The sequence below is a fragment of the Polyodon spathula genome, chromosome 11 (genome assembly GCF_017654505.1).
Source record: "Polyodon spathula isolate WHYD16114869_AA chromosome 11, ASM1765450v1, whole genome shotgun sequence".
NCBI lineage: Eukaryota > Metazoa > Chordata > Actinopteri > Acipenseriformes > Polyodontidae > Polyodon > Polyodon spathula.
This window is the reverse complement of record NC_054544.1, coordinates 524,980-536,557: the sequence shown is the minus strand read 5'-3', so window position 1 is coordinate 536,557 and position 11,578 is coordinate 524,980. Positions and strand designations below refer to the sequence as shown.

The 11,578-nt window shown below is 42.8% G+C and overlaps 2 protein-coding genes across 3 annotated transcripts in view; both read left to right on the top strand.

Moving 5' to 3' along the window:
• Positions 1–61: 61 nt before the first annotated feature.
• On the top strand, positions 62–8,307 carry LOC121322664 (ELL-associated factor 2-like). 2 transcript variants are annotated; one of them, XM_041262861.1, is made up of 6 exons: positions 62–237; positions 2,739–2,806; positions 5,772–5,908; positions 6,283–6,452; positions 7,253–7,462; positions 7,715–8,307. In XM_041262861.1, exons 1-6 carry the CDS (start codon positions 135–137, stop codon positions 7,762–7,764), a joined length of 738 nt encoding a protein of 245 aa, XP_041118795.1. In that variant the 5' UTR covers positions 62–134; the 3' UTR covers positions 7,765–8,307. The 2 variants fall into 2 exon arrangements, with proteins under 2 accessions (XP_041118795.1, XP_041118794.1); XM_041262860.1 differs by having other exon boundaries at positions 2,739–2,833; positions 7,715–8,306.
• A 3,222-nt stretch (positions 8,308–11,529) lies between these two features.
• si:dkey-91i10.3 (cytochrome P450) overlaps positions 11,530–11,578 on the top strand; it is a 24,009-nt gene continuing 23,960 nt past the window's right edge. The window contains exon 1 of the mRNA XM_041264638.1: positions 11,530–11,578. This exon is cut by the window's right edge and continues 355 nt beyond it. The gene's annotated coding sequence lies outside the window, so the exon portion shown is untranslated.

The window sequence follows — 11,578 nt, the reverse complement described above, 5'->3', positions numbered from 1 at the left end:
ACATTCCGAATGCTCCGCCTTCACGGAAAGAGTACCAATTAGAAGAAGGCTAAGAGCGGTCACTGTAACAGTCTCCCGAAGAAGATACCGAGTCAGAGTTACTTTTGAACACATGGCAGCAAGCTTCTGCCAAAATGAATGGATCAGCTTATTCCAACTTTGATACAAAAGAGCACGTCTTGATACTAGGAGAAAGCTTTGAGAGTCACCCAAAATGCGCATTCCACACTGTCAGATGTAAGTTACTTTCGTTTTTTTTATAAAGAAATGACTGATTTCGTAGTAATCTTAGAAGTGAGTAGGGTTATTCGGCGAGTGACGGTGTCTCCCAGCCTGTCCGTCTCAAACTGGTATCCCGGGAGTTTGTACTGTGTACGTGTTGTTTACCCGAGCGCATTTTAACTGCAGCGCCCATATGGATATAGTGAAGAATTAAAGTATCTCTTTGAGTTCAATAAACTAAAGGCAATCGGCATATGTGTACTGGAAAGACAGGTCATCGAGGGTCAGCTGAGAAAATTAAGATACTGAGTTTGTGATATAAACCAGTTCTTTATTCCAACACACACACACACACACACACACACACACTAACTTCAGGTGTACGATTAGGACCATAGAAGTGGCTTCGAGAACAAGCAGCAGCTCAAAGATAGCGTTTCATGAGTGTGTTTAGAAAGATTGCAGTACAGTTTTAAACTGGTCCGTTATTCTGCACCAGGAAGAAGCGGCGTGACCCGTCTTTCTGCACCATTACATTTTCACTCCACGGTATAACAAGGTGGGGTATAAATTACAGCGTAAAGAAGCGAGTGAATCTAAAACAGCAACGCGTTCTGACAGCAACCAATGAATAAAAGCGCTGATACTAAAATGTGGCTTTTAAACTACATGAGAGAGAATGGATAAATAAATATATACTTCGTGGTTAGAAATACACATTTTTAAACTTCAAGAAGCAATGATTTACTGGTTGGTGTTTCATCTTTGCTCTTAATGTAATAGCACTGGAGTTGGAAGAACCCAATGGAGAAGGTCTTGCTGCCTGCTATTAAAGATTGAACACAGTGGCTCGTCTGTGTACGTTTGAATAACTGCTGTTATACTTCATGTACACAGATCATTGGTATACAGGGGATTGCTGTTCAATGCTCATTGGTATACAGGGGATTGCTGTTAAATGCTCATTGGTATACAGGGGATTGCTGTTAAATGCTCATTGGTATACAGGGGATTGCTGTTCAATGCTCATTGGTATACAGGGGATTGCTGTTAAATGCTTCATGTACACAGCTCTGGTATACAGGGGATTGCTGTTAAATGCTTCATGTACACAGATCATTGGTATACAGGGGATTGCTGTTCAATGCTCATTGGTATACAGGGGATTGCTGTTCAATGCTCATTGGTATACAGGGGATTGCTGTTCAATGCTCATTGGTATACAGGGGATTGCTGTTAAATGCTTCATGTACACAGATCATTGGTATACAGGGGATTGCTGTTCAATGCTCATTGGTGTACAGGGGATTGCTGTTCAGTGCTCATTGGTGTACAGGGGATTGCTGTTCAGTGCTCATTGGTGTACAGGGGATTGCTGTTCAATGCTCATTGGTGTACAGGGGATTGCTGTTCAATGCTCATTGGTGTACAGGGGATTGCTGTTCAATGCTCTGGTGTACAGGGGATTGCTGTTCAATGCTCTGGTATACAGGGGATTGCTATCCAATGCTCATTGGTATACAGGGGATTGCTATCCAATGCTCATTGGTATACAGGGGATTGCTATCCAATGCTCATTGGTATACAGGGGATTGCTATCCAATGCTCATTGGTATACAGGGGATTGCTATTCAATGCTCATTGGTATACAGGGGATTGCTGTTCAGTGCTCATTGGTATACAGGGGATTGCTGTTCAATGCTCATTGGTATACAGGGGATTGCTGTTAAATGCTTCATGTACACAGATCATTGGTATACAGGGGATTGCTGTTCAATGCTCATTGGTATACAGGGGATTGCTGTTAAATGCTTCATGTGTACACAGCTCTGGTATACAGGGTTAAATGCTTCATGTACACAGATCATTGGTATACAGGGGATTGCTGTTCAATGCTCATTGGTATACAGGGGATTGCTATCCAATGCTCATTGGTATACAGGGGATTGCTATTCAATGCTCATTGGTATACAGGGGATTGCTGTTCAGTGCTCATTGGTATACAGGGGATTGCTGTTAAATGCTTCATGTACACAAATCATTGGAATACAGGGGATTGCTGTTAAATGCTCATTGGTATACAGGGGATTGCTATTCAATGCTCACTGGTATACAGGGGATTGCTATTCAATGCTCATTGGTATACAGGGGATTGCTGTTCAATGCTCATTGGTATACAGGGGATTGCTGTTCAATGCTCATTGGTATACAGGGGATTGCTGTTCAATGCTCATTGGTATACAGGGGATTGCTGTTAAATGCTTCATGTACACAGATCATTGGTATACAGGGGATTGCTGTTCAATGCTCATTGGTGTACAGGGGATTGCTGTTCAATGCTCATTGGTGTATAGGGGATTGCTGTTCAATGCTCATTGGTATACAGGCGATTGCTGTTCAGTGCTCATTGGTATACAGGCGATTGCTGTTCAATGCTTCATGCTTGCAGCTCTGGCATACAACTTCATGTTATCAGCTCATTGGTATACAGGGTATTAAATACTTTTATTTCATAGATGACTTCAAACCGGCATCCATCGATACCGCTTGTGAAGGAGATCTGGAGGTGGGCAAAGGTGAACAGGTGACGATAACACTACCAAATCTAGAGGTAAGACAAATTCTACACACACACACTCACATATACAGTACCAGTCAAAAGTTTGAGTACACCTGCTTGAAACCAGGTTTTTCATGATTATCTATGCTTTTAACTGTATAAACTTGTCTATAACCACTTAATATTTCATTATATGATATGTGTACTCGTATAAGCTGATAATTATAAGTGAATTGCATTCAAAAATTTAATTTTTAAATAAAAATGTAAATCTGGTCAATTTCATGAAATGGTCACCCAAAGCAAGGGGATTTCAGTCTGAAGCCCAAGTCAGTTAAAAGTCTGAAATGTGTATAACACGGTGTTAGAACACTGGCCTAAGTATAAAAGTGTCTTTGTTAGATGTTCTCTGAGTTAACTATCATGTTACTTAATTAACCTTTTGTCATCAATTATTGTTAACAGGTGAGGGTCCATGATTACTATAGATATAGGTAGCTTAGGCACAAGTTTGTCATTCCTGAATGTAAGGGAGCAGAAAATGGCAAAATATGCTCAGTTAAGCAAAGAAAAAAAACAGTCTGTAATTACTTTAAGAAATGAAGATCAATCTTTAAGACAAATCGCAAGAACTTTGCAAGTGTCTGTAACTGCTGTGGCCAAGACCATCAAACAATTTGAAGAAACTGGCACTCATGAGGACCAAACAAGGTTAGACAGGCCAAGGGTGACATCAGAATCAGAGAACAAGTTCATTTGAGTCACAAGTCTGTGAAACCGGCGATTAACTGCCCCTGAAATAGCTCAGCTAAATGCTACTAGAAGTACAGATGTTTCAACATCAGCTGTTCAGAGGAGATTGTGTTAAGTTGGCCTAACAAGAATTGCTGCAAAGAAACCATTGTTAAGAGTGCAGAATAAGAGGAAGAGACTTGCCTGGGCCAAACAACACAGAAACTGGATGTTTGAGGCGTGGAAGTCAGTCTTATGGACCAATGAGTCAAAATTTGAAATTTGGGTCCAACCGCAGAGTATTTGTAAGATGCAGAGAGGGTGAGCGCATGAGTTCTGCATGTGTGGTTCCCACTGTCAAGCAGGGAGGAGGCAGTGTCATGGTCTGGGGTTGCTTTGCTGGTGACAGAATTGGTGATCTTTACCAAGTCCATGGCAAGCTCAACCAGCATGGCTATCTTAGCATACTTCAGAGGGATGCCATTCCATCAGGTTTACGGCTAGTTGGGCAGTCCTTCATTCTTCAGCAAGATAATGACCCGAAACACACCTCAAAGTTGTGTAAGAACTATCTGGTGAAGGACAACTCAGTCTGATGACCTGGCCTGTCCATTCTCTAGACCTCAATCCCATAGAACTTGTATGGGACGAACTGGAAAGAAGAGTCAAAGCAAAACTACCCACAAGTCTCCTACATCTCTGGGAATTGCAGCAGAAGAGCTGGGAAGACATGTTGGGTGATTTCCTGGTGAAACTTGTTAACCGAATGCCTTGTGTTTGTGAGGCTGTTAAGGCAAAGGGTGGCTATTTTGAGGAATCCAAGATTTAGAGACAATCTTGAACATTGCTTTGATACTCCTTATGTTTTGTTTTGTATATTGTAACATGTGTTTTCATTTTCAAGTATTTACAGAAACGTGTACGACGTAAAACATTGTCAATTATGAAAAAACCTAGTTTCCAGCAAGTGCACTCAAACTTCTGACTGGTACTGTATATACAGGTGACGATAACACTACCAGGCACACACGCATGCAGCAGACACACACACACACGTTCACACGCACACACGCATGCAGCAGACACACGCACACACACATGCAGCAGACACACACACTCACACGCACACACACATGCAGCAGACACACACACACATGCAGCAGACACACACACTCACAGGCACACTCGCATGCAGCAGACACACACACTCTCACACGCACACACACATGCAGCAGACACACACACTCTCACAGGCACACACACATGCAGCAGACACACACACTCTCACAGGCACACACACATGCGGCAGACACACACACTCTCACAGGCACACACACATGCAGCAGACACACACACTCACAGGCACACACACATGCGGCAGACACACACACTCTCACAGGCACACACACATGCAGCAGACACACACACACTCACACGCACACACACATGCAGCAGACACACACACGCTCACACGCACACACACATGCAGCAGACACACGCACACACACATGCAGCAGACACACACACTCTCACAGGCACACACACATGCGGCAGACACACACACTCTCACAGGCACACACACATGCGGCAGACAGGCACACACACATGCAGCAGACACACACACTCTCACAGGCACACACACATGCGGCAGACACACACACTCTCACAGGCACACACACATGCAGCAGACACACACACTCACAGGCACACACACAGGCACACACACATGCAGCAGGCACACACACATTCACAGGCACACTCACATGCAGCAGACACACGCACACACACGTGCAGCAGACACACACTCACAGGCAGCACTCACATGCAGCAGACACACACACTCTCACAGGCATACACACATGCAGCAGACACACACACATGCAGCAGACACACTCTCACAGGCAGCACACACATACTTAGGCAGCAAACATACACACACAGGCACGCACACACACACATGTACAAACTCTCACAGGCAACAGACACACACTCATAGGCACACGCTCACGGGCACACACCCCCTTTTAACTAGACTGAGATGTTTGATGTTTGGCTTTTCTTGTTAACTTTCTTAATATTTAACAAGATTTTCCATTTTCATTGCATTTTAATCATACACCTGTTCAATTTTGATATAGTGTAAGTTTGTATTGCTGAGCAATGGGTCAGCTATTCCTGGTGTTAATAAAGTAAAGACAGGTTTGCTTCACCAATGTTAACGTGACCTTTTTATTGTCATGTTGTTTTTCCTGATTAGGGGTCGACTGCCCCAGTGACTGTGTTCAAGGGTTCCAAGAGGCCGTACCTGAAGGAGTGTATCCTGATTGTGAACCACGACACCGGAGAGTACCGGCTGGAGAAGCTCAGCAGTAACCTTGCTGTGAAGAAAACCAGGTGTGTCGTGAAGGATCAGGGCACAGTCACCTAGGAGCAGCCTGCCTGAAAGTGAAGCAGCTTCCTTTAACCTCATATGCTACTGTAGGACCACACTTCAGTACTTTCACTCCTGGATTCTTTTTGTTGAGTTGCAGAATAAACTCCTTTGAGTTTACATGAGAACAGGATTTACATTTATTTATCCGCTACCCATGCGGGAGTCCCATGAGGTTCCAACAAGATTTGATGACTTATGTTAACGGATCTGATGAGGACACGTGCTTCAATTTGAGAAAGAACAGAGTTTTAATCCATTGGGTAGCTTGTATCCAGTTAGATTCTGCATATAAATGAAAATGTCAAAATGATAATGTGGTGTTTCTTCTGTCCAGGGCTGAAGGCAGCAGTAAAGTCCAGTCTCTGCTGGAGCAGCAGACCAGTCGGCTGAGCCAGCAGGCACGTGGCGGCGGCAGCAGCAGCAGCAAGACCCCTTCAGCCTCCAAGAGCTCCCCTCCGAAAGACAAGATGTCTCCAGCCTCCCCCATGGACGACATTGAGAGAGGTGATTCCGGCACCTCTTACACACATCCTCCTTGAGCACTCACACCCTGCACCTCTTACACACATCCTCCTTGAGCACTCACACCCTGCCTTGAGCACTCGCACCCTGCACCTCTTACACACACCCTCCTTGAGCCCTGCACCTCTTACACACACCCTCCTTGAGCACTCGCACCCTGCACCTCTTACACACATCCTCCTTGAGCACTCGCGCCCTGCACCTCTTACACACATCCTCCTTGAGCACTCGCACCCTGCACCTCTTACACACATCCTCCTTGAGCACTCGCACCCTGCACTCACACCCTGCACCTCTTGCACACATCCTCCTTGAGCACTCGCACCCTGCACCTCTTACACACACCCGCCTTGAGCACTCGCGCCCTGCACCTCTTGCACACACCCGCCTTGAGCACTCGCGCCCTGCACCTCTTACAAAGACCAGTAAACCTCACAACCTCCTTGGATAACCTATCAGTAAAATAAGATGCACATTGTATTTTAGCATATGTGTTGTATTTACAGAGTATATTTGCTAGTTTTCCTACAGGTATTTGCGTTGGTCTTTCTGCACTTGCAAGCTCTGGTGATTCTTTGGGGTTGTAGACCTCCAGAAAGTATCCAGTGTGGATCAATGCAATATTAACCAGTGATGCCTAGTCCAGTTCACAAAAGAAAGGGTTGCCCATTGTCAGCTTGCATCCAGACACTAGTGCACTAGATCGCTCCCTTATAAAAAGGTTTGCTGTTGGGTTTCGCTGTGGTTTTAGCAGGTAGTTGTTTGTTTCTTGTCTTTCCCAGAGCTGATGGCAGAAGCCCGTGTTCTGTCCCAGATGAGTAGTGGAGACAGCTCCTCTTCCTCCTCGAGCAGCGAGGACAGTTCCAGCAGCGACTCTGAGGAGGAGAGCCCCAATCTCACCGGGCCTCCCTCCTTGCCATGCCCTCTATCAGCCGTGCCTGGCATGAACAGCAGACCCGGAGAGGGCACTGGGCACCTAATGAACACACTTAGTAAGTACTGTGGCTGTCGCAGCTGGATCAGAATTGGGAGTTGGAGGTGCTCATTGGGGTCAAGTGTGTTTTAGATTTGAACAGAATGTTAATCCTACTTTATTATCTGAAGCTGTGTGACACAAGGCACTGCGTACTAAAAGCAATGCTGTCTGTCTCTTGCAAGCAGAATTTTAGCATCCCATCTGTCAAGAGGTTTTGAGTGCTATTTAGCGCAGAGCTACAATGTGTTTTTTTCCCTTTTTCTTTTAGAAAATGACTTGCAGCTGAGCGAGTCCAGTAGTGAAAGTGATGATGACTGAACCAGATCGACCTTCGAAGAGCAGGGTCATTGAATCTACTCTGTTTTATTAGCACATCAGGACAAGACTCAAGTTTTTCATTATATGAGAATCCTTAGAAGTCTGTAATGATGTTTGTATTTATTTTTTGGACAGCCTACATGTCCTCCACAGTGTTCTTAACATATCGGAGACAGAAGCCAGCGTCATTGCTACCTGGAACTTACCTTTCTTGGGGTGCGGGGGGAGGAGAGTTCTGTTTATTTTCAATGATTTATATTTATCTTTTAAGGTTATGTTTCCTGGTTACGCCTCTTAACAACGCTGATACTTGAATTTGTGTTTTGTTGTTTTCTTTTTTTGCTTCAATTTATCAAAAGTAAATCATTAAAAACAAAATTCTGGATTGTTTTTTTGTATTGACTGGGATGGAAGTTAAACTCCCATGTCATAGCAATTTGAGCCTTTCCAGGTTTTACTATGAGCTTGTATAGACACAATCAGGTTGTTACTATACTGCTTTGGCAAATAAAAGTTAATAAAATCTGCAGTAGATTAAACTGCTACTCGGTGGGCATCTCTTTTTTTCCATTCCAGGTTTCTCTGTCACTGGTGTCTAGGAAACTGCCCCTCCTAATCACAGTTGAGAACACCAGTAGAGAGAACATTAAACACTTTCCCAATTCTTCAAAAAGAACTCCTCAGTTGTTTTTTCAAAAGCAATCGAATGGGGCTGTACTGAATGAACCCGCTGTATCACTCCTTTCTGCTAGACAGCGTGTAAAACGTCACAGGAACAAAGTACGCCTTCCACAAATACAAACACAGTTTGACCAGTGCTGTTTAGTGCTCGGGTAGGGAAAACTGTGTGAATGGCAGAAGATACCACAATGGAGCCCATGAGTCTGTATTAAATAAGAGTAAAGTCTGGTCAATGCAAGTGCTTTCGCTACCGGAAACTGTATCAACAAAGCATACATGTATAATGACACTTAGACAATACAACTGCATGAATCTCAATATATATATATATATTAGTTTTGTCATGCTGTTACTATATAATAATATCTATTTTTATATAGCGCCTTTCGTCGTGGACTACCATCACAAATTGCTTTACAGAGGTAGGCTGTGAACTGTGTTTTATATGCAGAGTCACTTACAATAGGACATATATAGTGAAATATACAGATTATTGCAGTTTTTAATATATTGTATGTCTTGTAAAAACAAGACATGCGTTTATAAATATATTCACTCATTATGGTAGTGCTGTAAAAGTATTTGTGCTTGGATAATAATGGCAAGGCAATAGAAAGAAATGGAGGTTATCTGGGTCTATTGCAGACATGTTCCCAGAGCTAAATGAACAGCGAGTGTCCCAGCCACTTGTTTTGTTTTATTGGTAGCAAACGCTGTATTTGTGGGTTACTTCCCACTGCTTCTTTGCTGGTGTTTTACATCTGTCAAGAGAGAAATAGAAATGAACATTGCTAAGGGAGCTAAAACCAATTCCAAAATGTTTTTTCCAATATTACAACAGCAAAAGAACATTCAAAGAGGAGATTAAATGTTTAAGAGATACAAATGGCAAAATCGTAGATGAAGAAAAAAAATAGCAAATATATTAAATTATTACTTTTCACAAGTTTTTACAAAGGAAGATACTGACAGCATGCCCCACATGTCATCCAGTTCCTATCCAGTTTTAAATAACTTTAGCATAACTGAGGCAGAAGTGTTAAAGGGACTAGGAGCTCTTAAAATAAACAAATCCCCTGGGCCGGATGAGATCCTCCCAGTAGTACTCAAAGAAATGAAAGAAGTAATTTACAAACCGCTAACCAAGATCATGCAACAGTCACTTGACAGGGGTGGTACCGACAGACTGGAAAATTGCAAACGTAATACCGATCCACAAAAAGGGAAACAAAACTGAACCAGGTAACTACAGACCAGTAAGCCTGACTTCTATTATATGCAAACTTATGGAAACTATAATAAGATCCAAAATGGAAAATTATCTATATGGTAACAGGGTACTGGGAGACAGTCAACATGGTTTTAGGAAAGGGAGATCGTGCCTAACTAACTTGCTTGATTTTTTTGAGGATGCAACATCGATAATGGATAATTGCAAAGCATATGACATGGTTTATTTAGATTTCCAGAAAGCTTTTGACAAAGTCCCGCACAAAAGATTAATTCTCAAACTGAACGCAGTAGGGATTCAAGGAAACACATGTACATGGATTAGGGAGTGGTTAACATGTAGAAAACAGAAAGTACTGATTAGAGGAAAAACCTCAGAATGGAGTGTGGTAACCAGTGGAGTACCACAGGGATCAGTATTAGGTCCTCTGCTATTCCTAATCTACATTAATGATTTAGATTCTGGTATAGTAAGCAAACTTGTTAAATTTGCAGACGACACAAAAGTAGGAGGAGTGGCAAACACTGTTGCAGCAGCAAAGGTCATTCAAAATGATCTAGACAAGATTCAGAACTGGGCAGACACATGGCAAATGACATTTAATAGAGAAAAGTGTAAGGTACTGCACGCAGGAAATAAAAATGTACATTATAAATATCATATGGGAGATACTGAAATTGGAGAAGGAATCTATGAAAAAGACCTAGGAGTTTTTGTTGACTCAGAAATGTCTTCATCTAGACAATGTGGGGAAGCTATAAAAAAGACTAACAAGATGCTCAGATACATTGTGAAAAGTGTTGAATTTAAATCAAGGGAAGTAATGTTAAAACTGTTCAATGCACTAGTAAGACCTCATCTTGAATATTGTGTGCAGTTCTGGTCACCTTGCTATAAAAAAGATATTGCTGCTCTAGAAAGAGTGCAAAGAAGAGCGACCAGAATTATTCTGGGTTTAAAAGGCATGTCATATGCAGCCAGGCTAAAAGAATTGAATCTGTTCAGTCTTGAACAAAGAAGACTACGTGGCGACCTAATTCAAGCATTCAAAATTCTAAAAGGTATTGACAGTGTCGACCCAAGGGACTTTTTCAGCCTGAAAAAAGAAACAAGGACCAGGGGTCACAAATGCAGATTAGACAAAGGGGCATTCAGAACAGAAAATAAGAGGCACTTTTTTACACAGAGAATTGTGAGGGTCTGGAATCAACTCCCCAGTAATGTTGTTGAAGCTGACACCCTGGGATCCTTCAAGAAGTTGCTTGATAAGATTTTGGGATCAATAAGCTGCTAACAACCAAACCAGCAAGATGGGCCGAATGGCCTCCTCTCGTTTGTAAACTTTCTTATGTTCTTATGTTTGGAGAGGGGGTGTTATCACCTGGGAATGTCGAGGCATTTACAGAGCATCCCAAAGACTAAAAGGGGGGAAACATACGAAACCCGCAATAGGTTTTATAAGACCTGTATCATATTCAATAGCCATATTCAGCCTCTCTTTGTCCGGGGAAAAAAAACAGAGGTAGGGGCAAACAGTGGTTAGAGAAACCTCAATAATTTAAATAAAAGCGTTGGCTGGCACCCCTTACACCCGACCTTGATCATGACATGATGTTATTAGCGTGCGCGCAATGCTCTGGAGGCACCGCGGTGCTATATGAACGTGTGTTTAATCGGTACAACACACTCCCCTTTTCACGTGTTCCTGATGCTATACCGCAGCACTTGGATGAATTGCAGAACACGTTCTAAATGCACTCTCTTGTAATTATGTATCTGTCATCTAAATGTTCCGTCTTGTATTCTCACGTGGACTGGCGCGCCCCCGTGTGGTAACTGTAATTACATTTGAAACTGATAACATTTGTTTGAGGTCTGTCGGATTGCAGGATTCCTGCGCAA

Excerpts from the sequence above, each read along its gene's own strand:
- LOC121322664 (XM_041262860.1), top strand. The coding sequence starts at position 135 with ATGAATGGATCAGCTTATTCCAACTTTGATACAAAAGAGCACGTCTTG. Across the intron at positions 2,834-5,771 it reads TAACACTACCAAATCTAGAG|GGGTCGACTGCCCCAGTGAC; the intron begins GTAAGACAAATT and ends TTTCCTGATTAG. Across the intron at positions 7,463-7,714 it reads GCACCTAATGAACACACTTA|AAAATGACTTGCAGCTGAGC; the intron begins GTAAGTACTGTG and ends TTTTTCTTTTAG.